This window comes from Callospermophilus lateralis, chromosome 1, assembly GCF_048772815.1.
Source record: "Callospermophilus lateralis isolate mCalLat2 chromosome 1, mCalLat2.hap1, whole genome shotgun sequence".
Classification (NCBI taxonomy): Eukaryota; Metazoa; Chordata; class Mammalia; order Rodentia; family Sciuridae; genus Callospermophilus; species Callospermophilus lateralis.
In genome coordinates this window covers 182,075,430-182,102,382 of record NC_135305.1, presented here as the reverse complement: position 1 = coordinate 182,102,382, position 26,953 = coordinate 182,075,430, and the positions used below count along the sequence as shown (strand labels likewise).

At 45.5% G+C, this 26,953-nt stretch overlaps 2 protein-coding genes across 11 annotated transcripts in view; one reads left to right on the top strand and one right to left on the bottom strand.

The window, feature by feature from the left end:
* The window catches only part of Rftn1 (raftlin, lipid raft linker 1), a 202,728-nt gene extending 180,256 nt beyond the window's left edge, over nt 1–22,472 (top strand). The window contains exons 8-10 of the mRNA XM_076842179.1: nt 12,127–12,230; nt 13,208–13,289; nt 21,129–22,472. Of these exons, the coding sequence (XP_076698294.1) occupies nt 12,127–12,230; nt 13,208–13,289; nt 21,129–21,527 (585 nt within the window). The 3' untranslated portion in view covers nt 21,528–22,472. The remainder of the gene's footprint in view (nt 1–12,126; nt 12,231–13,207; nt 13,290–21,128) is intronic.
* Oxnad1 (oxidoreductase NAD binding domain containing 1) overlaps nt 15,939–26,953 on the bottom strand; it is a 64,367-nt gene continuing 53,352 nt past the window's right edge. For 2 of the 10 annotated variants that reach the window (XR_013090074.1, XR_013090062.1), the window contains 2 exons: nt 26,626–26,807; nt 24,227–26,101 (listed from right to left, as the gene is read on the bottom strand). The gene's annotated coding sequence lies outside the window, so the exon portion shown is untranslated. Of the gene's footprint in view, nt 22,660–22,759; nt 23,693–24,226; nt 26,102–26,625; nt 26,808–26,953 lie in introns of those variants that run through there. The other 8 variants (XR_013090110.1, XM_076842276.1, XR_013090097.1 and 5 more) reach the window with 7 other exon arrangements.

The window sequence follows — 26,953 nt, the reverse complement described above, 5'->3', positions numbered from 1 at the left end:
CACACAAATGTAGCCTCCCCCAGCGTCCACCACCCACACCACGGTATACATTTGTTAAAATAGGTGAACCTGCATTGGACGGTCAGTGATAACTAGGAGTCATAGCTTATGTTAGAGTTTACTCTTGGTGTTGTGTATTCCATTGGTTGTAGGAGGGTTTTTATTGTTGTTTATTTGTTTTTGAGTATTGTTGGGTATTGAACCCAGGGCCTCACACCTACTAAGCAAGTGCACTTCCACTTACTATGTCTCCAACTCTATTCTGTGGGTTTTAACAAATGTATAATGGCATGGATCCACCCTCATTGTATCAGACAGAATTTTCACTGCCCTAAAATCCCCGTGCAGTCTACCTATCCATCCCTCCTCTCCACCCCTATCCCTGGAACCCACTGATCATCTTTTTTTTTTGGGGGGGGGGCGGGCGTGGACGAGGAGTGCCAGGGATTGAACTCGGGGGTGCTCGACCACTGGGCCACATCTGCAGCCCTATTTTGTATTTAATTTAGAGAGAGGATCTCACTGAGTTGCTTAGTGCCTCACTTTTACTGAGGCTGGCGATCCTCCTGCTTCAGCCTCCCGAGCTGCTGGGATTATAGGCGTGTGCCACTGTGCCCGGCATTACTGATCATCTTATTATCTCCATAGTTCCATCTTTTCCAGAGTTGGAATTGTACAGTAAACACCCTTATCAGATTGGCTTCTTTCATTTAGTAACATGGACTTAAGTTTCCCCCATGTCTTTCATGGCTTGATAGCTCATTTCTTTTTAGTGACCAATTATTTTCCCTGGTCTGGATTTCCATGGTTTATCCATTTATCTCCTGAAGGACATCTTTGTTGCTTCCAAGTTTTGACTGTTATGAATAAAGCTAATATAAACATCTAAGTACAGGCTTCTGTGTGGATAAATGTTTTCAGCTCATTTGTGTAAATTCCAGGGAGTGTGATTGCTGGGTTATATGGTAAGAGTATATTTCGTTTTGTAAGAAACTGATAAACTATCTTCCAAAGTGGATATACCATTTTGCATTCTCACTAGCAATGCCTGTTGCTCAATACCCTAGTCTGCATTTGGTATTAATGTCTTGGATTTGGCCATGTAATAGGTGTGTTGTTTTAATTTGCATTTTCCTAATGACATATGTTGAGCATCTTTTCACATGCTAACTCGCCATCAATAGATATCTACGTTGGTAAGGCGTCTGTTCAGATCTTTTGCCCATGTTTAATTGGATTGTTGTTTTATCATGTTCAATCTTGAGAGTTATTTGTATAGTCCTTAATATGTCTTTTGCAAATATTTTGTCTCAGTTTATGGCTTGTCGTCTAGTTCTCTTGTGGTCCTTACTTTTTATTTCATTTCATTTTATGTGGTACTGGGTGTTGCACCCAAGGGTACTATGTCACCAAGCTACATCCTCAGCAGCACCACTGCCTGTTTTGTTCTTTTTTTTTTTTTTGAGACAGGGTCCTCACTATAGTTGCCCAGGCTGGCTTCGAAGTTGCAGTCCTCCTGCCTCAGCCACACCAGTAGCTAGGAATTACCATGGTAGCAGAGAGGGCCTTGCTTTTTAAAACTACTATAGTGAACTTTTATCCCATGGAAACAAATTTTACCTTCAATTTCACCTTGAAAATTCTTGCTATTGTTGAGAAAAGGGTTTGGGCAAGAAAGCAAGAGGTCAGAATTTGTACAAAAGCATTGTCCTATTTAAAAATCTATTAGGGCCATAGAATTCTTTAGTCACCTTCTGATAAGTAGACAGTTACTTTGAGAGAACCACGTAGACTTGTATCTTATTAAATGTTTACTGAATATTTTGTTTTCTAGACTTAATCAGTTTTTGTTGTGCAACAACCATTCTAAACTTAGTGGCTTCCAATAATCATTGATTTGACTCATGATTCTTTTTGTTGGTTAGGAAATTCTACTCTAGGGCAGGTTGGCTGCTCTCTGCTGGGTTCTCCTGTCAGCTGATGTCTGGATGATCTAGCATGGCCTCACTGTGTCTGGCACTTGACTGGCTATTGGCTAGGGCACCAGAGCCACGTGTAACTTAATACCCATAGTCTGGCTTGGGATTTGTCACAGGATGAAGTCACAGGGTGTTCTCAAGAGCAGCAAACAGGCAAGCCCCGAGGTGCTAGCTTATTTCATGCCTCAGTTTGTTTCACGTTTGTTATTGTCTCTTTGATTAAAGAAAGTCACAAAACCAAGTTCAGAGTCAAGTTGGAGAAATAAATGTTACCTCCTGTTAGTGCAGTCAGTGACTCAGAAGCAGGGAAGGGATGAATTTGTGTGTAGCCAGTTTCATAACTTACTGGTGTTTGTGAAAATGCCCAGTGGCCTTGGTGCTTGGTGACCAGCGTGTGACTCTCTGCTTGTAATTTTCTTGTGTAGATACACTTCCTACTTCCATCTACAGATGCCCAGAAAAATGGTAATGCAGCATTGTGGCAGATAAATTCAGATTTTCAGGAACAAACTCAGAGCTTGGTAGAAGTGATTTGTGAGAATTTTGATAAGAGTTTGAGAAGACAAGACATGGTGGCAGAACCTACCCTCAAAATGCTAGGATCGGTGCATTCAATATTCATCTAATTAGTCAACTAATAATTATTTATTCAGCTAATTATTGAGAAGACACTTCCCTAAGTCGGGGCGTGGATTTATTGGGAACATGATAAACTCCTTGCCTTCGGGAAGACTGAGCTCCTGGGCAGGAGATAGGAATAAATAGAAAACAAATGCTAGGCATGATTGATGTGCTAAACGGTAGGGCAGGAGGGCAGGAGGAGGATTTTCCAAACTCTGAGACCATTTTAATATTCTTGACTTTGTTTTTTTTCTTCATTAGCTTGTCCTTTGCCAGGTCATAGTCCAGATGCTGATGGGAACCCAGCAGTGCATCTGTTGCAGGCTCTGGTAGATTTATCCCTGTCAGAGCAGGGAGCTGGAGAGAGTGGGAGGTAGATTGCTGGGCTCGTGGCAGTGGGGGGTCATTTACAATCAGGGGTCTGACATGTCCTGAAGGCTGTATATTCCAGCTGGAGTTTCCCGGTGCCTCAGAAGTCCTAATAGACATGCACTTACCAGGAGCAGGGTCTTTGGAGGACATGCTGTGGGATTAGCACAGTGTGATTTGGTTTGAGGAGAGGGGAGCAGGAGGAAGGATTGAGTTAGATTGGTGGTAACCATAGCAACAAGATGCTGACAGTTGGGTCACCACAAAGAGAATATTGACCAATTTGTGATTGCTCTGACGCTGATTAGGAATGTGGCACCTCAAGTATACCAGGTGGAGAAAGTCAGGGTGAGAAAAATCACAGGTACTTTGTGTGGTGGCTCTGTCCCTTGTTAACTTGGACAGTGGAACAACCCTTTCATTTCCATTTCCTTCTTAAGATTCTGAACTAACCTTTATTCAAAGACATCTCCTGGATTACCATTTTGTGATTATTGGTAAGCTGTCAGGATCTACTGCCAAAGGTGACAGCGTAACAGTTTCTGGTTTCCTTTCCCAGCCCTCCTCTCCAAAATAAATATTTTTAATTGTATACTTAAGGAAACTTCTTTTTTCCCCCCAATCATCTTTCTTTCCTAGCTAGCAGAGAAGGTGAAAAATGAGAAAGGTGAAAACTATCCCTCTCCTGTTGTCTAAAGAGAGAGTAATGAAGTGATAAATCTCATTGACTCCCAGAAAGTCTAATTTCCTCCCACTCATCAAAGCAAGTGGGAGGGACTTGGCAAGTCTCTGGATAGAGAAAATGTTTCTTGTTTAATTGTCATCAAACAAAGCTGCCCCACCCCTATGCAGTATGTAAGGTGTCAGCTCTGGGAGGCTCCCAGACCCGTCTGAATGGCTTGCAGGATCTAACAGCTTTGAGTTGCTGAACTGTTTACGCACAGAACCACAGCATCTGTCCCTACCGATGGCTGGAGTCTACCCCAGCCACCACCCTCTTGACCTCCAAACATCCAGCCTTACCTTTCTTGAAACCTGGGACCCTTCCCTAGTGCCTGCCTCTCCCACACAGGCGTGTGCCTGCAACCAGCTCTGATGACAGGTACAGCAGTCAGTCTCCCACCCCCCATCCCTTCACCTCATTGCCCTATCTGCTTTCCAAGTATATGACTTCAAGGAAACCACGCATTCCAGAAGCAGATCACCAGTGTGTCCCAGAATCCAGGGCACTGTTATCTTACATGCACAGGTTTGGTTTTCCTGCCAGTTTGGCATGGCACTTTCGGAGAAGCTAGGGCAGCAGCTTCTTAAGCTAGGACGCTGGGTTTTTATCTCTTGCTCTCAGGGTAGGCTGATGGCACTGCTGGGCCTCATGGTGGGTTACCATCCACTAGACACAAGGCCTCCAGAGGTAATGCAAGGTCACCATGTGTCTGGCATGGAGGAAGTGAAGGCTAGGTGTGCCAGCTTCAAGCATGGTGAAAAATTGGCAATGCCGAGTCCCTTCCAAGGGTAGGTATGTTATTTATTTCTCTTAAATCAAATAAGGTTGTCAAGTGGCTAGGACCTTCTGGGGAACTGAGGCAGTGTGGAGGCCCGCCTTCTTGCAGTCAGGTCAGAAAGATTTGAGGCATGTTTCTCAGAGTAACAGGCAATGAATTTAGTAGGAAGGATGAAAAAGGGGAAAAGAAGACACTCAAGGTGTCTCTGCTGCCTTCCAGTTTTAGTGGGGTTCTCAGAGAAGCTTCAAGAGAGTCCAGCCCAGGTCTCCCTCTTAACTTTGGATGACAGCAGGATGACATCAGCCTTTCAAGTTCCCACTGACATGACAACTCTAGGTCTCTTTGGCTCATGCTGACTGGTTCTAATTGAATTCTTAACCGTAAATTCTTAGATTTCTTAGGTCTGGTTAGGTAGAATTATCCTTATCTTCTTGAGTTCTAGGATCTGGTCTGTGGAAAGGGTCACAAAAAACTTTCCTTCAGGGCATCTTGTGTTCACTTAATTACATTATTTCAGGCCTAAATTTCTCCTTTATTTCTACTCAGTTTGCTGAGGAATGTGACATATTCTAGCCACTTAAGGCAGGCAGGAGTGTAGGCAAATTGCTTCTTGGAAAAGGAAGCATGTGCAGTCACACAGTGGGTCTGTTTTATAGAATTATTCCCTTAACTTCTTGCTCCTCTCCACTCAGGTCTGTGTGTTCCATATCAAGGTGACTTCCACAAAGATTTTCCTCTTAAAGGTTGGCTTGGTTAGTTGGCTCTCCTTAGAATAAGATACAGGTTAGCTTCTGTCATGTAGTAAAGCACCCCAAAGCACAGTGAATTAAAATAGCAAGGGAGGCTGGATGCAGTGGCACATGGCTGCAGTCGTAGCAACTTGGGAGGCAGAGGCAAGAGGATCTTAAGTTCAAGAGCCTCAGCAATTTAGTGAGACCCTGTCTCAAAAAGGAATGGGGATGTGGCTCAGTAGTAAAGTTCCCCTGGATTAAATCTCTAGTACAAAAAAAAAAAAAAAAGGTGGTTGGCTGGGATCTTGTTCATATGGATGAGTCTCCACCGATCTCACCAAGACTCACACATAGCGGTTGTCTTGTGGGCGGGTCCAAGATGCCATCTCCCACGTGTTTGCTGATGGTCTGGGCCATGTGTCTGGCATCACCCGATGGGCTAGCCTGGGCTTGTCCTCATGGCAGGAGCAAGGTCCCTGAGAGCAAGCAGATGCAGCAAGGTTCCCTGAGGCCTGGATTCAGAACTCCCATCATCTCATCTGCCAGATTCTTTTTGTCAGAGCAAGTTCCAAGACCAGCCAGGATTCTAGAGGTGGAGAATTGGTCTTTATGCAAGAAGCTGTCCAGTAACGTTGTAAAGTGGCCTTTTCAGAGAGGTCGTAATTGAGACCATTTTTGTAAACAATGTACTTCAAATAATAATAACTATTACCCAAACTATTATCCATTATCCTGTCGAGTTTCTAAAATGCTATGGTGGAGTGAGCTGCCCTATGCGTGTGGTGCAGTAAATCAAGCAAAGATGTGAATTCACCAGCAGGGGTGGGCAAGGAGTCTTGGAACTGAAGCTTTCTACATGCTACGTGTATTTTCATCTGCCCCCTTTTCTACATCTAAGAACTAAGCTTTTTTCTTTTTATGTTTTTTCTTTTTATTCTCTTTGAACATTTTGAAAGCCAAAGTTGTGGAAAATGAGATGACTGCTCTCTTAGACTCTATTATGTTGGCCTAATTACATATCAGCAAAATGTTTTTCTGGGGCATTGTGTGTAAGACAAAGAGGAAAACAACATCTCCAGCCGGCCAGTACCGCCTGTCCCTCCCCCTGGCTGGCAGGCACAGTGGTGGCCCGGAGGAGGACGAGAGTGAGGCAGGCAGGTCTGCCGGGTGACTGGCTCCAGAGGGGTGTGCGCTTTATCCAGAGAGGATGGAGGGGCAAGCCATCACTTTGTTGCTTCCCTCCCCCATGCCTGCATGAGCTTCTATCTGGTGGGGAGCCGTGTGGCCATTCTCCCCATCCCCTGGCCTGGCCTCTCCTGGGACAGAAAAGTTCACACATCTTTGCATCCAAGTGCCCAGCCCAGAGCCAGGTTCACTGAATGTTGAGACTGAGAATGAATTGTGGTGCCAGGCATACTCTTACTCTTTAGGATGCTGAGGGATGGACACGCTGAGTTTTCTGCAAGCCCCCCAACTTTGTAACATCCACTTTGCATTTGATCATAGAAGTGAAATCTTCTCTTTCAGCTTGGCATTCTCCTCCTGCCTTACCTGTGAGTCTCCACTTTCCTTGTGGACCTTCACCTGCCTATGCACCACTGTGGCTCATGTCATCTTCGGCTCATGCCCCTCACCAGGAAACCTGGTCCTTAGCCTCATCCTGTGCTGGCCAATGCCTCCAAGTTCTTATCTCCACTCTAAGCGTTGCCTGACATTGGGCTGTGGATTAGTTTCTTTTTGCTGCTATAACCAATTACCACAAGTTTAGTGGCTTGAAACAACATAAATTCATTATCCAGAGATCAGAAGTCTGAAATGGGTACAAGGGGATAAAGTCGAGATGTTGCCAAGACCACATTGTTTTTGGAGATTCAAGGATCAGGGAGTCCTTCCTAGCTTCTAGAACCTGCCACGTTCCTTGTCTTGTGGCCCCTTCCTGGTATCTGCTTCTCTCATCACATCTCTGATTCTGACTCTCCTGCCTTTGTTACTACACTGGCTCCACCCAAAGTAATCCAGGATAAACTGCCCATGTCAAGATTCTTAAGTTAATCACATTTGCCAAATCTTTTTTATTGTCTTTATTAGTGCTATAGTTATACAGAACAGTAGTGTTTGTTATAAATGCACATAACATAATTTGATCCATCTCATTCCCCAATATTTTCCCTTTTCCTTTCCCTCCTCCCTCTCCTAATCCCCTTCCTCTACTCCACTGGTCTTCTATTATTTTTTAATTAGTATGTTATTATTATTCATAAAAGTGGGATTCATATATGCACATAATTTGGTTAATTTCATTCTGCAGTCCCTCTCTTGTCCTCCCCCTTATCCCCTTCCTCTACTGTTCTCTCTTCTATTTTCATGAGATCCACCTTTCCTTATTCTTTATATCTCTCTAGCTTCCACCTAGGAGGAGAAAACATTCAATCCTTCACTTTCTGTGCCTGGTTGATTTCACTTAGAATGATGTTCTTTAGTTCCATCCACTTACCAGGAAATGACATAATTTCACTCACCTTTATGGCTGAGTAGAACACCATTGTGGATATATACCACATTTTCTTTATCCATTCACCTGTTGACAGATACCTGGGCTGGTTCCTTAACTTGGCTATTCCGAATTATGCTGCAGTAAGCATTGGGATGCAGGTATCACTGTTGTATGCCAATCTCAGCTCTTACTAAAGCATGAGATAGCTGGGTCATATGGTAGTTCTACTCCTAGTCTTAAGAAATCTCTATATTGATTTCCACAGTGTTTGTACTAATTTGCAGTCCCACTCAAAATGTTGCCAAATCTTGTTTTTACCGTGTAAGGGAACACATTCACAGGCTCTGGAGATTAGCGTGTAGTCATCTTTGGAGGTTGTTATTCTGTCTACCTTCATGTAGTTTTATTTTCTGCAAGACATCTTTACAGGTTCCTCAACTTTAGCATGATTGGAAGGGAATTCTTTCCTCTCATTGTCCCCCCTTGTCCTGTATGCTCTGGGTCAACACATGAGCAGCCACTAATTCCCAGTTCCTCCAGCCTCTGTATGAAAACATACCAAGTTAACAAGCCTAACACTGATAGGCACTTGGGTTTTTTTTCCAGTGTCTTGCTATTACAGTTTTCCAGTGAACATCTTTGTACATTTTCATATATATACAAAAGATAAATTCCCAGAAATGATATCGTTAGGTCTAAGGTTAAATGTATTTATAATTTTGAGAGAGACTGTCAAATTGTCCTCCCCAAAGGTTGACTTAGTTTGCCCTCTCATCAGCAATGTGATAAAATGGCTGCTTCCCGACAGTCTTGTCAACAAAGTCGGTTGTCAAACTTGAAGGTTTAAAAAAAAAAAAAAAAACAAAAAAAAAAACCCAGTTTGATAGGTAAGAAAACAGTATCTCAGGGTAGTTTAATATGCATTTCTTTTAGAGTCTGCTTTTTTCTTCACGTGCTTAATGACCATTTGATTTTCCTTTTCTTTGATCTTCAAATCCTTGTCCAATTGAAAAACTTGAGATTACTGGACTTTTTGCCTATCAATTTCTAGAGGCGCTTTTTAAGCTATAATATGACTACAAATATCTTCCCATTTCTTCATTCGTCTTTTGAACTTGTGAATGTTGTCTTTTGTCACGCAGATGGATTTTTATGTAATCAAATTATTATTTTTTGACTTCTAGAGTTTAAGTTATTAGGAAAGGGCAAACTGTATTTGAAAGTATGAACTTTCTCACTGGACCAATGTGTGACTTCCTCATTCTTTTGCCGGCACAGAGGATCTTTAAAAATTATCAAAAGACAAATGCATTTCTTACTAAACTCTATATTGTTACATTTTTACAGGGTTAAGGGAAGGCTGTGTTGGATGTCTGTTTCCTTAGCTGTTTTGCAACCACTGGAGAAATTACAGGGAACAAAGGGGGAAAAGAGCCATAAATACAAATGAATTCCTTTTATACAAGTTGAAAAACCACAGGACATGCTCCACTTTTTTTTTTTAACACTCCAGGTGTGATGGGAGATTACGTATCCACCACAAGAGAGTGGAGAGTTAATTAAAATTTTTGCTCTGACTCACAGAAAGAAATGTCTTTTCGTTTGATAAGCAGGCTGGCTTTGGAGTGCCGGTTGCTGCTTTCTTCTTCTCCTCACTAGAGTGTCACAAAAAAGCAGATCAAAGTGAGCCTTCCATCCAGATCCGTTTCCTACCACCTTTCTTAGCTAATGGACTTAAAAGTGTCTTCTGCATGGGGCTCATCTCGTGTTTTAGAAATGCTGTCGTCTTGCTGCATTGATAATATGCAAACTGCCTTTGATAGATGCTTATGGAAAGCCACATTGAACATTAATTACATGGAGACGGCCCAAATAGTTGGAGTGGGAGAGCCTGGCAGAGAGTCACTCCTCACCTCTACCATTTTTTTTATTTCACTCATCAACTCACCACGTGATTGATGACCAGGAATTAACACTTGGGATTGAACCCTCCCAAGGACCAGTGATGTTTTGCTGTGTTTTCCCTTGTCCTTTTGGTCTTCATGATTCTGCACCCTCTGGCTGACATCTCCCACCCTGAGAAGGGGAAAAAACTGTTTGGGCGAAATCCTGCTGTTTTTCTCTTTAAGATAGTGACAAAATGAAATAAAATGGAAGCAAAATAGAAGCCACCCTGGTGAGGCCCGTCTGAACAGGCGGGTCAGGCTGCGGCAGGGGTCGTTCATTGTCTTGCAGCTCTGGGCTCACGCAGAGAAAACCGGGCCAGGGTACAGCCACCAATAAAAGGACTCCATTCTGCCACTCAGGGCTTTATGAGGCACCAAAGCTTGTCCTGGTTGCTATGGCTACTGTCTGATTGTGGTGGGTTTGTCACAGTGCTTGATAAAGTGGGAAGGTTATTCTTGATAGGCCCAAGTAATCATAACCTCGCAAAGCTGGAAAATGTGGATTTAAATTTTTTTTCCTCCTCTCTCTCTTTAGTCCGGGAACACAGGCATGGGGGCAGGGGATCTCTGGATACAATAGCCACAGGGCTCTTCCTCCAGCCTGGCAGAAGGGGTACTGGCCAAGGGTGCTGGGCTGGAAGGGAGGCACCTGTGTGCCCAGGGGGACTGCAGAAAGGAGGCCACTGGCCAAGTGTTGAGCCATCTCCGGTGACTGGGGCTTGGGGAGGGGCCACAATGGCATCCTCTGCTGCACCCTTCCATAAACTGATGACATTGTTCTTTCTTTCTTCCTTCTCTCTTCCCTGACTCCCCTTCCAGCCCGACACTCTGCCCTCATCATCATTTCTCAGACAGTCGATCCTTTAAAAGTCTATCTATTTTTTCTTCTTCTTTATATGGAGAATAATGGGAAAGCTTAGATTGGGAGTGACAACTGACAGATTCTGGCTGCAGAATTAGACTCTCTCCCCCAGAAGGGACCTAAGAGATATCCAGGCAGTGATTTCATGCATATCTGTATAAGAACTATTGAGAGGAGCTCTTAAAACACTGATTCCAGGGGCCCATTCCCGGAGTTTCTGATTAGTGGGTCTCAGCTGGGCCCCAAGAATCTATTTCTCACAAGTTCCAGGTAAGGCCCCTGTGTTGCCTGCTCCAGGACCAAGCTTTGAGAGTCACTGCTCAGGTCCATACTTCCTGCATACATTTGAGAAAATTTGAGTTTCCCAAAGGATACATTAGTTGTGAGGGGCTCAGGTGACTTGTGGAGGCACAGTGGGATTGGTGTCCAGTTACAGAAAGTTTAAAAGCTGTCTGAAGAGGCGGGCAGATTGTTCTCTCATCTCCCTCCCTCCCTTCTGGCTCCCAAGTGCAGGGCAGCCAGATGAGCTGATTGTGTTCCCGAATGGCCGCCAGCAGGCAGTCTCACCAGGGCTGCTTCCCTTGCCAGCACAGCACTCCAGGCTACTACACACTGATGCCTCCACATGAAGCCCACCCTGCTTGGAGCCCCAGGCCCAGCTTCATCTTGTAATTTGTGCAGGTTCCTGAAAGCCAGCTTTGACAGTGGCCTGGATCTTTCTTTTTTCTGACATTCGAGGCCTGTGGCCCTGGCAGCAGACCAGTCTGTACTTTGTTGACTGCACTGTGAACTCTGGGGCAGGGCTGTGCATCCCCTTCACCTGTGCATCCCACTGCAGCTCCCAAACACTCGAGGAATGAGTCGTGTGCACCCACGGGACACAGGGAATCTGGATGCATGTTTGACATTTTCTGAGGCCAGTGACAAACTAAGAAAACAGGAGTCCAGGGTGTTCACAGCCTAGCTGGTATGGTGAAGGTGCCTACATGGAGTAACCCAGCGCAGTGGCCTCACCTTAGGGTTGTCTTCTTGTGTGAGCAGGGCTGCGTTTTCAGATTGAAAGATAAGTATTAGTCCCCTGGATCCTAATTTGAAATAAAGCACTGACAGCATTCATCTCTGGATGGCAGAGCGGATAGCACAGGTGAAACTGCTTCTGTGTGTGCAAGGGGGTGTAAGCGCACATGTGTGCATGCATGTATGTGTGCCAGGCTGAGACTGGATGCAAATGACTCGATCATTTGTCAAATGTAATTTAACTCCCCATGACACTCTAAAATCATCGAGAGCAGTGTGTGTTATCATAGGCCCTGAATGTGCCTTTGAGGCGAGGTAATTGTGTTTCTTCAATGAAACTCACAGGAGGCTATTTGTCCAGACAAGAATAAAACAAAATTAATGGATTAATCTTTTGGCAGTAATTCCTTGCCAACTACGCAGACTGTGTCAGGGCCTGGAAAGAAATCCCATGTTGGCAGTTGGGCTCTAAAATCTAACTCTCAGGCACACAACAGAGCACCTCTTCTTGGCTTTGTTGGGCTAGTAGGTGGAACAGTGGCCTCCTGTGGCTTGGAGGTGGTTTGAGGCAGCAGTGGTGCTAATGGTGGCCTTTTTTTGCCCAGGGCGTGGAGATTCAGACTGACTACGTGCCCCTGCTGAACTCACTGGCAGCCTATGGCTGGCAGCTCACCTGTGTGCTACCGACTCCCGTTGTCAAGACTACCAGGTAACAATGACTGGTTGTTGTTATTGAAGTTACTCCGTGCTAGGCACTGTTCTAATAAGCACTCCATGTGGAGGACTGACAATCCTGCGACAAGCCTGTGAAACTGGTGTGTTGACCCTCCAACTGGGAGATGCAAAGCCAGAATTTCACCTTCTCCACTCTCACACACACCTCCTCTTTACCCCTTCTGCCCAGGGAATCTGTCCTGCCCAGGGGACCTAAGATTAGCCACCTGGGCCAAATGTGGTGAGAAGATGTTTGCGAGTTAAGAGATTTTAAAAGAGAACCAGAAGGGTGGAGGCAAAAGAAAACGATGCCCTCCTATACACTGTTTCTGTCATCATTAGCTCCGAGTCACAGGGATGAGCCACCCCCACCACTTCTGTTTGTGTGGGTCAGAGCTGATTGGCAGCTGCCATGGTTCTACCCACCTAGCACTGCGTATCTGTAGGAGCTGAGCTGTGAACGAGCTCACGTTAGCCATACTTCTGCCAGCTGTCCTCATGGCTGAGGACTGAGCTCTTCACCCAGGTCCTTATTTACACCCCCATCCCTGCCATTATTACCAAAGATAGCCTTGGGAGAGGCCCCACCTCTGAGTCTGAGTCTCACCAGTGTGTCTTCATTGACTATGATGCCAGCTACTTTACATCAAGGGAAGGGAGTTTTCACCTAGGGAGCCTGCTTTGCAGGGATACCCAGAATGCTTCTGCAGGTCATCTGAGATGGCCCCCAGACTGGGGGTGGGTGAGTGGAGTGGGGCCATTTCTTTCACCATCTGGTGGTGCTTTCCCTGCATTGGGCTCTCCAGCCATTACAGGAGGTGAGCAGAGGGCCTGGCTGACAGGCTCAGGCACGCAATGCAGGCATGTAGCAAGATGGTGCCCACTGTCATGAAGTTGGGGACTGTAGCACCCAGGCTAGATTTGGGGTTCCTCCAGTGTAACATGACTCAGTCTCAGCTCACTGTGTTGTAGGGAAGGGAGCATCTCCACCAAGCAGATTGTCTTTCTTCAGAGACCCTGTCTACCTCAGAAAATCAAGAAGAAGGAATCAAAGGTAAGAAACCTCTGGGTTTCAACAGATCTTCATCTTCTAGTGCATTTCCCACAGCAGCTGGATGGGCAGCCTGCTCCAACTTTCAAGTGCTTTCAGAGCCCAGAGAACACCTGAGCCCCTTGACGGACTGAATCACACCTGAGGGTGCTGAGGGGACTGGAGGGCTATTCTGCCAACCTCTTGAGGGCCAGGCTGGATGGGGGGACAGAGGCTTTTCTGGACCCCCACAGATCTAGTAACACATAAGCTGTAGTCTGACTGGGGTGCGGATAGCTTGAGCTCAAGATGTGGCTGGCTTCTCTGTCTCTTAATCCCACTGCAAGCCGATTGGCGCTCTGGCTTGCACGTTTGATCCTCAGGACATAGATATTTGCTGATCTTGGCAAAGAGACCCTGCCAGAGTCCCTTCTCGACAGGCTCTGATCTGTCAAGGATGGATGGCCACAGTAACAGCTGGTGATAAGATGGAGGCGAGTCATAGCATGTGGCAGCAAGTCCTCAGGCCAGGCTATGGTCAGGGATTCCCAGGGTCTTTTCCCTCTTGCTAGACTTCTGATGAACTGTTCTGGGTACAGCTGCACTAAGAGACTGTGGCCATTCTCAGAATCTGCTGTTTTCTAAAGCTAAGTTCAAGTCCTCCCCTTGGGCCGGGTGACTCTAAGGCTTCACACCCCCATGTTTTGCAGCCTTTACCTGTGTGTTAAATATCCATCAGTGGCTCACGTGTGGAAGGCTTGGTTCCAGCTGATGGAGCTACTGGGAGGAAGTCTCGGGGGAGGAAATTAGGTCATTGAGCATGCCCTTGATGGGGCTACAGGGACCTGGCCCCTTCCTGTCTGTTTTCTGGACACCAGAAAGTGAGCAGCTCCTCTGCCATCCTCTACCTGATGCTGCCCAAAAACACTGGTGTCAGCCAACCACAGACTGAATCCTCCTTTGAAACCGTGAGCCAAAATAAATCTTTCCCTCCTTTTAAGTTGATTTTTCTCAGGTATTTTGTGAAAGCTATGTGATATATTGTGGGTGTATCACCAGTTGCTCAGTATGAGTCCAGGCACTTGAGGGAATCCACCAAAGCTCCAGTTAGGTGTCACCTGGATCCGCTTTACTCCATTCTGATGGTGAAGGTCATACTCTGGACAGAACCTGCCTGACCTGCTCAGCTCTGCACAGTTGCACCATCTCTAGGTTCCCCACTCTTGGTTGGTTCCTTGTGTTTTCTGGACACAGAGGCTCAGGCAGGAGCATCCAGCCAGCGAACAGATTGGAGTAGCCCCTCACCAGCCAACAAATCCAGGGGGTGCCCACTCACGGAAGGAATGCCAAGGCGATGGGGACTCAAAGCCAGATGGGCTGGAGTGCCGAGGAAGGGCTCTCTCCAGGCTCTGGGATGGTAATGTGACAGGTGACAGCAGCAGTGGACCAGCAGGCAGTCGCTGATCCACTATTAACCACCAGGAGCAGTCAACCACCGGCTGGAAGATGGATGGCCACAGACCGCTGTCAGTACTGCTCTGCCACAGGCTCACGGGATGACATCACTCAGAGAAAGTGACATTCAATAAGCAGCGCATAAGAGTTCTCCTGCCAGACGTTGGAAGGAATCTGGCTTCAGCCCTTAAGGAGACAGTGCTGTCTTTCCTTGCCAGGTGTCTGCCTGTGGTGCAATTTGACTTCAGTAGGAAGGCCCTGGCCTGGCAGGGACAAGTCAGTGGCCAATTTGAGCCAGGCTGGGTGTGGTAGTGTGCACCTGTGATTTCAGTGACTAAGGAGGCTAAGGCAGGAGAATGAAAGTTTTTGAGGCCAGCCTCGGTAACTTAAACCTTGTCTCAAAAGAGGCTGAGGATGTAGCTCAGTAACAGAGCAACACAGCATTCAATCCCCAAGAAGGCAGAACTGCCTTTCTTTGGAGGAAAAACTGGAGAAGATGGGAGGACCCCCCCCCCCCACACCACCAATTTAGTAAGAACTTCCAGACCTAATCGGCTCTATAATAAATGCAGGTAGACTGCTTTCTCTTTTAATGTGCCTGCATCATTTCAAGATTGGAGGTGCATGGTTTCAGGTACTTGTGCTCTTGTGAGATCTCCAAGTCACCTCACTGGTATAGTCCCAGGAAGAGGGGAGTTTGCCACTAAACATCTTTATGAATCTTTCGCACTCAATGTATCTCTTTGTCTCCATCATTCTTGCCTCAGCCCCTTCGGTCTGTGTCCCCTGGTAATTCTATCTAGTCCTCATAATGGAACCCACAGCTCTTGACAGTGTGTGCCACACCGTTTTCTCTTGGTTTTGTCCCACCGTGTTCTGATACTCCAAGTTCCTTGGGATTCTCTCCTCTCTCTCTCAAGAGTCTTCTCAGAAAATCTTCTGACCCAGGGCTTCACTCAGGACCTCAATGCTGTTACATCTGCATTTTCAGCCCTTGCTTTGCACAGGACTGCAGTACCCTCCCTCCCTCTCGCTTGCTCCATCCAAGAGCATGCACAGGACTTTGCCCCTCCCTACCTGGCCCACCTGGCCCCATCTAGAGGGACAACACCCGCCCACCTGGGGGTCCTCCCTGACTTGCCCTCTCCTTCCCACTATATTTAGCTTACCCTTAAGACCTGTCAACTTTAGGCCCTAGAAACTTTTTTTCCCATACCAACCATACTAGTAATCTAAAGCAATCCATGGAGGGGATATTCTTTTTATTTATTTTAATTAGATATATATGGCAGCAAAATGCATTTTGATTCATTGTACACAACTGCAGCACAACTTTACATTTCTATGGTTGCATACCATGTAGCGTCGTACCATATGTGATGTCCATCTCATTCCACCATGTTTCCTCCCCTCATGCCCTCTTCCCACACCTCCCTCCTCTTTGTCCTATCAAAGTTCCTCCATTTTTCCCATGTCCCTCCATTATGGATCAGCATCCACTTATCAGAACATTCCGCCTTTGGTTTTTTGGGATTGACCTACTTCACTTAATGTGATATGCTCCATTGACCTGCAAATGCCATAATTCATTCTCTTTTAATGCTGAGTAATATTCCATTGTGTATATACACCTCAGTTTCTTTATCCATCCATCTGTTGAAAGGTGTCTACGTTGGTTCCACAGTTTAGCTATTGTGAATTGAGCTAATAAACTCTTGAATCCATCCATGGCCCTATGTGATCTGGCCCCCTTTTACTTCTGCCAGCCCCTTACTCTGCATTCCAGCACCCATGCTCCTCTGCTCTCCTTGGACACAGGGCCTTGCTTTGGCTGTTCCCTCGCCTAGGATACACTCTTCCATTTCATCTCCACTCGGGCATCCTTTTCTCAGGATACCTCCCTCAACTGAGGCCAAGCCAGGCTTCTTCACAACACGGTGCAGAAGAACCATATTCCCCTGCCGTGCAGAGCTCTCCTGTAAATCTCTCGTGATTTACGCTCTTTGATTTACTCTTTCCTGGTAGTCAGACATTCATTCCAGGAGAGCAAAGACTTTTCCCTTTGATTACTGTTCACCCAGTACCTGGATTTTCGTTGGTGCTCAACAAATATCTATTGAATCAATGAATGAGTAATCAAACTTCAGAGCCCAGAACATGTACATTCCAATCTAGCACCTCTTTTAATGAGCAACATGGACAAAATTCTCCAAGACCTTTCAGCATTTGAAAGAAACCTCTGTGTATGTGTGATTTTTTTCAAAGCAAATACTAAACTCCTTCAAAGGGAAAAGGTGATTTCTACTATTCAGAAGTCTTTCTTCCAGCTAAAATGTTTGAAGTGGACACATATATATAACTTATTAAACTGTGCAATTTAAATCCATTAGCCCCCCTGCTGAACTCTGGACACACACTACTGTAAAGCCAAGGATTTTCTTCTCTCAGTTCTCCAAGTTTGAAGGAGCCCTGGATTCGGGGCACACTCAGGTGTTGCACATTATCTGGTTTGGGAAGACCCTGACTCTGCAGGCTGTTTTCCTAGCCAATTGGTGGTTGAGCTCAGATTTTCCCTGGTACTTCTCAGAATGCAGAACACACTGGGGTAGGCCAAAGACACATACCCCTAGCCTCTCCTTGCTTTCTGAGGTGTCTCCTTTTTGAGCCTTGGGATCTTGAGGTTTTTGTTTATTTAAAACTGTGACTGTCCTCTGCTTAAAGGAGAAAGAGCAAGGCCTGCATGGTGAAGGAGACAGGTAGAAGGTAGAAGGGAGGGGTATGGAGGAAGCTATTCCCTGATGGCAAAGGGAGAGCTGGGAGATGTTTTTTTTTCTCCCCAGATATTTCTTGAATGACTAAGCCCTGCCAAGTTTTTTCTTCTTAGTTAAGTGGGTTTCAAAATGTGGTCCATTGACTGGCGGTATCATCAACACCCTGGAGTTTGTCAGACTCAAAGTCTGCCTTCCTTCCCATGCCTACAGGGTCAGACCCTCCGGAACAGGGTGGGCAGCTGTTTGAAGGAGCCCTTCAGTGATCCTGGTGTCTGCTGAGGGCAGACACTAAGTGCCAGGGTCTTAGTGAACAGTTAGAACCCTTTTTCAGAATCACTCGGGGACCTCCATTCTAATTTTATAGTAATTTTTTTTTAAAATGTGCCTGTTGCAGGGTGTGATAGTGCACTACTATAATCCCAGCAGCTCAGGAGGCTGAGGCAGGAGCATTGCTAGTTCAAGGTTAGCCTCAGCAACTTAGGATCTTGCTGAGTTGCTTAGGGCCTGTCTCTAAAAGGGCTAGGAATATGGTTCAGTGGCGCCCCTGGGTTTCATCCCTGGTATTGGGTGGGGGGGGGGTTGCCTGTCAAGGAGACTTCAGTGTAGATACTTGTTTGTAATAAGCAAAACCAAAGTATTTTTAATGGCAGTTGAGTCTGGACTCTGATTAGCTCATTACTCAACCTAATGAGCCCAGCACCTGACCTAGCAGATACATTTCGTCCTTGTAAGGCCTGAAGGCTGAGGCATCATGCTTTGGGCTAAGTATTTCAAAGGTATAGCCTCTCCTGTCACTTCCTCTCACTTCTCTCAGTAGCAAGAGACTAAGGCCTTTAGCCAAGAAAGAAAAGCTTAGAAGGGTGGAGCTGGAAAAAGCAGAGTTTGAATTTCAGCACTATTTTCCACCTGTGTGATTTGGGGCAAGTTGCATAACCTTTCTGAATCTCTGTGATCACCTTTAAAACATCACAAATGATGTTGAATGAGGATCTTGCTTTGGAATTCAGGGAAATGAGAACCTGTGATCCAAATTGACACAGTGGCTCTTTTGGTATGTTCCTGTTCCTTCCTCAGCATCTGTTCTAAGGCAGTCTGCCTTCGTGACCCTCAACATTCAGCTTCCAGATTATGTATCCCTGAGTTTGAGCCACTGTCTCTCCCTGAGAGCCTCCCCTGGTCAAGGAGAAACAAAGGAAAAGGGAAGGCCTGGGTCAGAGCTTCCTGGGAATCTGTCTGCAGCACCCATGACAGCTGTGGTAGGAGTCATGAGGTCACCCACAAATCCATCTGAAGGCACAGACAACTGTAGTCCTAGAAGGCGTCTGGCTTGGTAGATTTTTTCCATGACGACACTGAAGGACAGAAAGTGGCTGTTCCCACGCAGCTCACCACTGACAGTTTAAGATCTTTCTCTGCCCAATAGTCCAGGAAGAGTCCTGGAGAAAGTGGCTGGTTGTGCTTGCTATGGGCCTTCCCATGGCCTGTGCACTTCTTTGACAGTCTTAATGACTGTTGGAGATCAACAAAATGTGAACAGGAAACAATGTGGCCAGGCATCCAGAGGGGACTGTGGGAGTTCTGCATATTTGGCAAGAGCAGTCCCTAAGAAGATACCTGGGATCATGTTAGAAACTGACAAGTCTCGAGGGTGGAAGGTCTGGCTGGTGGCAGTGCACCACACAATTGCAGAGGGTGCTGTTCACATCAGCCATGGCGTGGACGGACCCTGGTCCAGAGACAACTACTTTAGAGATAGGTACTGTTTTGGGTAAACACTTGCCCAAGGACCGACAGCTAACAAATACCAGAATGCATTAAACTTGGGGCTTAGCTGCCACAGCACTTTGACATTTTAGCATGAAGGGTCTCTTAGCCAAAACAATTGCACAAGTAAAATTTCCTGACTTCAATAGTTGACCACCTCTCGGAGGATTATTTATATACAGGCAGGCTTAACTGGCCTCTCTAAAAATATATAAAATGGGAAGAGGTTCTGACTACTTGGGAATGTCCATTTTTTAAAAGGGCTCTTCCATTTGGGCTGGAATCAAGGTATAATGGCCACTGCATATCACAAGGAATCAGTGTGGCAGGCAGCAGCAGCCACTGAGGCCTGAAATTGGTGGCCTCCTCTGGTGGATGGTGGCTCCTTAAAATGCCTGCTGGGCAGTCTTGGCTGAAGTGTGCACATCTACAAGCTGAGTAGGGTCTGAGGTGCCGCTTAGCCTATGGAGTGATCCTACCATGGGAAATGAGTAGCTTGGGTGGAAGAAGTTCCAACCGTTCCAAAGGAAAGTCTGCAGTATAAGTGTCCCAAGAAATGAGTGACAAAGGGGGAAACCCATCCAACATTGTAAAGTGAACTTATTTGGGCTTGGGTAGGGGAGAATAGGATACATGTCAAATCCTGACTTCAACACGTATTTCACTCCTTTTTCCTCTACTTTGATGGAATACTCAAATTTACCAGTTTTGTCCAAAAGGGGTTAAAATCCAGGGAATCCCATAATGCATCAAATCTCAGTATCTTGTGTTTCGGCAAATGTTTTATTTAAGGAAATAGATCTCTGCCACGGGAAACTCTGCAAAAGGTGGGCTGGTTTTTAAAAATTTACATATGTTTGGTTTTTCATAGCAAAGTACTCATAAGTATGTGCATGGTAAGTTTCCTACTGATGGTGCAATTGCATTCCTGAGCCCCCTTCTCTAGCCATGTGATACACTGTAGGAACCGAAGGCTTCCTTCGATCACAGTGTCTAATTAAAGTACATATTTGGTGTCACCACTGTGGTTCAGCTGAAGTGGAAGGAAGTGACCATGGTGGGAACTGAAAATGAAAGCCCCTGTGGGTCACAGATGAGAAAACAAGTTGAGCAATCTGTCCAGGGAGTGGCAGGGCTGGGCCTCTCCTGGGCAGTCTTGCTTAAGAGCTTTGAGACCAGGGTTCTTGGCTCAGCTCTGTTTGGTTGCCAGTTGGGCTTCCCGGGAAGTAGCCTCCTAGATAGATTTGGGTGGAGGAAGTTTTTGGAGGGTGTGCCCTTAAGACATCTGGCAGGTGGAGGAGGGGGCAGAGGGAAAACCTGGGCTATGATGCAGTCACAAGCCCCTAGGTGGCTCTAGAGCTGGGATGGCCTTTCAGAGTTAGGTCAAGGTGATAAGCTGTTACGTACTACCTGGACTAGCTGTTCTAGGTCACCATGGGCAGAGGAGGGACCATAGGCACGATGGTGTGAGGGCTGGCAGCAGTCATGCAGAGGGCTCTGGGTGACACAGGAACAGCATCTGCCCTAACTTAGTAAGCTGGGGAGAGAATGCAGGCCCAGTGCTTAGTTAGGAACCCACAGTATGCTCAGACTGGAAATGAGTAGCTGCAAAAATGGCCCCAAGGAGTATTCCTGGCACTCCAAATAACAGGATTTCAGGACTCCTTTCGCCACATTGGTAAGGGATGCATCAGAACACACACCCCACAGCACCCCCAAATCCACATTTAGAATCAACTCTTAAGACATGAACAGATGGATAGATGGGTTGGTGTTGACTCGGGAATCCTGGCAGTTGGGTCTGGTCAGTTGATTTGGGCAGGAACCTGAGGTCAGAGAGGCTGTGTATTTATCCCATTCTCGTGATTTCCAGTTTCAGTGGCGATTCTCCCGAGAAGACATACACAGCAGGCAGATGAGGAAATCCAAAGGTAAACTCAGTGCCAGAGACAAACGACTAGCAGAAGAAAATGAGAAGAATTTAGAAGACCAGTTCTCTAAAGATGGAGATGTGGGAAACTGTGTGCTGGACAGGCAACAGGAGGATGGTGCCTCTGAGATGATGAAGGTTCCTGTTCAAGAGGTCAGAGAAGAGATGGTCCCTGCCAGCTATCTGGGAGGGGAGCCTGCAGAGTGTGGGGCTGTGCAGAATGGTCCTGCCAGCTTCACCAGGGCCCCGGTGGCCTGCGGGCACTCAAATCCTGGAGAGGATGCTGGGAATAGGGGTGCAGAGGAAGTTGCTGGAGAGCCTGCTCCAGCAGAAGAAAACTGAGTCTTAGGTAGGTTACGCTGAAGCTAGATGATCTAGCAAGCCGGAGGCATCTTGCCAGCAGCCGGTTTGCCCTGGTGTTGTGTATTACCCTTTGGCTTGACCTCTCCTTGTGAGCTCACCCAGGCCCTTCCAGGGCCGGTCTCTGACAGTGTTGGTTTCTGCACATCTAATTGGAGGGTGGCATAATGACCCTGTGTTAGAATGCTAGTCAGGTTACTTCCTTTAGACCTCAGGGTTGGAGGCCCAGCTCTGGCTCCACCACTCCTCCTGAGGGAGGGTCTGGACCATCCAGTGCCTATACCACCCCCAAAGGACCACCAGGGTGAATCTGGGTCAAATCTATGGTCCCCCCTGGCTCTACACCAAGGCTGTTGTTCCCTTCCCACCCTGCCAGAGCAGTATCTGTCCTCTGCTGCTTTGCACAGCAGCTACCTGGTGACTTTTAACTACCCCCTGGAGCCCTATGGGCTCTTCTCCCGCTAGACCCCTGCTGCTTTGGCAAAGAAAGTGACAGCATTGGGGAGGGGAGGTGTCCAGCCTCCTGGCTTTTCTCAAAACAGTCCTAGATGCTTGCAATTTGGAAATGAAGAGGTGAGTCTTTGTGCACCTACTCTTACAGAATGTTTAAAGGTGTTCTGTGTTAGTATTAATGCCAAAAAAAATTTTTTTGTATTCAGCATATCCTATGAATATGTTACTTCTGTCATTTCAGAGCATCTAGGCTGGCTGGGTGCCATTGTTATGTGCTATTTTAATCAGTGTATCATTGGCCAAGTTGTTACCCATGTATGCTGTGTCTCATGTGTTTATATTGTTCAGAAAGTATTGTTAAGGCTTTAAGTAGACGCATCTGGCAAACCTTGGAGAGAGAATGCCGATTGTCTTGACTGAAACAACAGCCTGTCTCTTGTTTAGTTACTTAAAGCAATAAATCATCTGAGTTTAGTGCCTTGTGAGTATTTATCATGTGACAACAAAAGTCCTGGCCTAATGTCCAAAGGACTTCACTCCTCATCCTTTATTCAGGTTTTATAAGTTTCTAACTCCTGGCAGCTTGATGATTTGTGGGAAGAGAACAAAGCTCCTATGGAACACTGCAGAGCCAGCTGGGCATGCTGTGCTTTCTCGCCGTCTGTAGAAAGATCGAAGAAGACATTTAAATGCCACCAGGTAAGCAAAGGGGGAATGGGGGTTGGAGATGGATACCTTCCTAAACAAACCAAAAACCCCACTTTAAGTTTATAAGCATGCTCCCAAGCTTTTATTAAAATAAAACTCATCAGTAATGTTTGTAAAGAAAATTAAGAACCTGTGTACAGCTATATCATTTAGTGGTTCCCTCTTGACAAACTCCCACCCAACCCTCAGAAGGGTTGAAGGCCCAGTTCAACGATACCTAGTTTTAAAAATGACATTTTCCACAATTATACTGTCATTAAGTCAAATACAAATCTTTCTGGGCACAAAGCTTAAAGGATCATTACTTTGAAAAAAAAAGTAAAACTACTATTCCTAAGAGGCTGGATGAAAACCACTCTACAAACTTTTAGTATACAATCCCAGGCTGGAAGACCTTATCTTATTCAACTTTGGGTACATTTTTCAATTATTAATTGGCATTTATGTTGGCTATATTTGCTGTGGGGGAAAAAAATTAAAGGTGACTAACTAATTTGAATTCCTCAGGCTAACAAATAATTCCAGAAGGTCTTGATTTTTTTCCTCCCTCTTCTATACTCTTCCCGATTCTGGCAACCAGTGGAGATTCTCAAGTTGGTGCCTCCTGAATCACACTGGAGAAGCTTTAAAAAAATACTGATGCCCAGGGCCTACTCCCAGACTGAATGAAAGGTCTGGGCAGTGGCCTGGCCATGGGGATTTTCATAAGCATCCTGGGGATTCTAAGGTGTGGCCAAGGTTGAGAACCAATAGCCACAGGATCTGAGTGGAATCATAGCTTTTTCTTCAGAAAATAAAATGCTTTTTCCAAATGGTGAACCACCAAGGCCCTAAAACTCAGTCCCAATATCCTGCAAGTGAGAGGACTCCTGAAGGAAATCTTATCTTCTTGTGACAGGGTAGAAGGCCATCATTTGTAAAAGCTGCAGACTTGTGGTAGCTGGAATGGGAGTTGAGGGTGATCAGGTGACTGCGGTGTGACATTCCTAGGAAGCGAAGGACGAATTCCAATTATTTCACTAAGAAAGTATTTCCAAGATTCACTTGGGCACCTCTGCAGGGTCAGGAGGAGGAAGGAGATAAATTCTTGCCCCATGTGTTTAAAGAAATGTAGGTATATTGCTCTCAAGTGACAGGGCCACAAAGTCAAAGTACTGATACTTGGAGAGCAGGAGGAAATCTATGTTTATCAAGTGGTGATGCTGTTTTATGTAGGGCTTAAGATAGAAAAGCCCCTCCAAGCTTCGGAACTGGACAGAACTGGTTAGGACACGCAATCTATGCATGTAACCTCAGGTTAATTTCTGCATTCTCAAGTATTAAGTTGAGTATCTTTAGCCCCTTTTTATCAGATTTTTGTGAGCATAAAGATGGTCATGAAGTACTTAGTCTGTGGATAGTAGCTGATCACAGTGCTGACAGGAAATACACATGGTAGCCTTGCCTAGGATCCATGGGCTCCTATTCTTGCAGTTTGGGACCATGAACAGATGGGATATAAGCCACTTAGGAGGCCAATCTTTAAAAACACCTAGACCTTTATTTTCAGCACCCCTGACATATTTCAAGATGGACCATGACGACTGTTAAATAACCTTTGTTCTAACCCACACCACTGAGATGTTCAGGTTTGTCTGATACTGAAGCATAATATATCCTACCCTTAACAGAAATGCTATCATAATATTTATAAAGTCCTAACTTATTTGGTAGTGATTATAAGTAACCAAAAAGTTTCAGTTAAATATGAATTTTTCAAATTTTCAAGCTAATCATACTTCTCTCAAGTTGATGCTTGAGGAGAGCAGCTTTAAAAAAGCTTCAGCAGGAGGCACACCAATTCCTTTGCCTCTTATCTAGTACTTGGACCAAGTCAATCAGGGCCTGGTTTCTATCACTGTCTTTGGGGAACATTTTTTTTAGTAGTGGCAGGCCTTCTTAGTAGGATTATATTGTACCTAAACTCATCACTCATGCAACATTTTAGTTGAGCTCATCCCCAGTGTGGGGTGAATGCTGCAGGGAACAGTGACCCAGGCACTCTGCTGGGGCTCAGCAGTATGGGATAAAGAGGAAGCTGTGAAAGGATTGGCAAGAGGTGGAAGTGGGTACGAGGGCAGCCAGGAGCTGGGGCACAGACTAAGCAGTGCAGAGCACTCTGCCCGCTCAATGACCCATCAAAATGACTGATATAGCTTCCCAGGAGAGTCTGTGCTTCCTGTACCTGATTCCCAAAGTTTGGAACAGGGAAGCATGTGGATGTTAGATCTAAGGACAAGACCTATTAAGCCCTTGGCTGTGATTTCTGAGGTGTTTATTGCTAGAGAAGGAAGCAAAGCAATGTTCAGCACAGGTTCCTGTTGATGGTTTTCTTAGTCCTGGCTACAGAAATGACTAACCCCAGTTGTAGAACAGCTGGCTCTGGGAACCCAGTTGGTGCTTGCTTCCCCAGGCCTGCCACACTGATGTGACACTTCCTCAAGCACAGGCAGCCAGGCAGTTTGGGAGAAGGTTTATTTGGGGAGGGGTGGGTACTGGGGATTTAACTCGGGGGCAATTTACCGCTGAGCTGCATCTCCCGCAGCCTCCGTTTTTAAAATTTTGAGACAGTCTCACTAAGTTGCTGAGGCTGGCCTCAAACTTGCTATCTTCCTTTCTCAACCTCCTGAACCACTGGGATTATGGGCATTTACCACTGTGCCTGGTGAGACTGTTTACATGGGAACAGGGGATAAGCTTATTCACTAAACAGATATTTCTAATTCCTACACACTGTGCTAAGTGGTAAGAGCAACTGGGGATGGGGTTTCTAGTCAGTGTTAAAATCAGGGAAATGACACTATTTGAGAATGGTGTGCAGAGGCAAGTGAAGAAATCAGTACTTTAATTCAGGTGGGCAGTGCTGGTGGCCTATAGCAGAAAAGGGGGGCTGATTTGAAAGGGAGATAGTGAAAGTACCCCCTAGCACAATCCTTATCAAAGGCATTTCCTGGAAGTAACACACATTCTAGTGAGATAGCCATTGCTTGCATAGATATATTTTCAGCATTAGTCAACAAAGTCACTAGAAAAGTCTTGATGCCTTTTGACAGATAAACTAAGTCTTTAATTTTTGGAAGAGTTGTGCAAGAGCAGTGCCCGATTCAACTCTGAATGCCTGAGGGAAGCCACCCTGATTGACAATTGCAGAAACTGGATTAAGAACGGCTTAACATGCCCTTTTGACAGGTGAAAGAAGAAAAGTTTGTAACCCTATAACTGATACAGTAAAACACCTCTTACCTACTATTTTTCAGTTGCTCTTAAGGCTTAATAATGGTAAGACACATTTCACTTCTCAGGGGAAGCTGTAAAATGGACCTCTCTGTGAATGTTTGGTCCTGGGTACTTCCAACCTTGTTACGAGAACAAAAAAATGGTTTTCTATGTGGAGGTGGACACAATACCTTTATGGGGTGAAGATCAAACCCAGTGCCTCATGCATGCTAGGTGAGCCACAACCAAGAAAACCGGCCAATTTCTGGATCTAAATGCCTAAGTTAATATCTGTCAAACTCTATCAATTCATCCTGTCTCAGTTAAGTCCACTTTAAGCCCCAACAGACGAATGCTAATTTTTTTCACTGATGGCGATTCTAGCCTTTCTCTGGGGCCCTGACTCCAGAATTTATTCAGCAGTATAGAAGTCCTCTACATCAAGCCAAACTTTTCTCTTTATTCCAAGATCTTTCTCTCAATATTAGAGATACAAACAAGTCATTCCAACAATTAAATATTTGAAGCCAGTTAAGACACATCTTAGTCATCTTTCAACAGAAGGTCAACCTCAATTCCCCTTGCTCTCTAAAGCCCATTTTTCCACCGTGAAAGTGTGGAGTGGTAAAGCTGAAAAGGACTTAACTTGCATAGTCCTACTCACCTGATAAGGAAAGTGGCCAACAAGAGAAAGGTGGACTGAGTCACAAAGCCAGCAAATTGTAGAAAAGAAATGACCGAAGTTTCCAGAAGCTTGACACCATGTTCTTTCCATCAAACCACAAAACCAACCATTCTAATTCATTTTGGGTTTCTTCTCTCCAGGCTCCTTAAGAACAAATAAGCCTGGATACATTAAAACAAAATTTGAAAGCTCTGGAAATGAATGTTTTCGTTGGTTGACTTTTTTAAAAAAAGATGATCCCCCATTTAGTAGTGTAGAGAATTCTGGAAGTAGTCTGGGGCTAAGACAGCAAAGTCCTCTAGTGAGA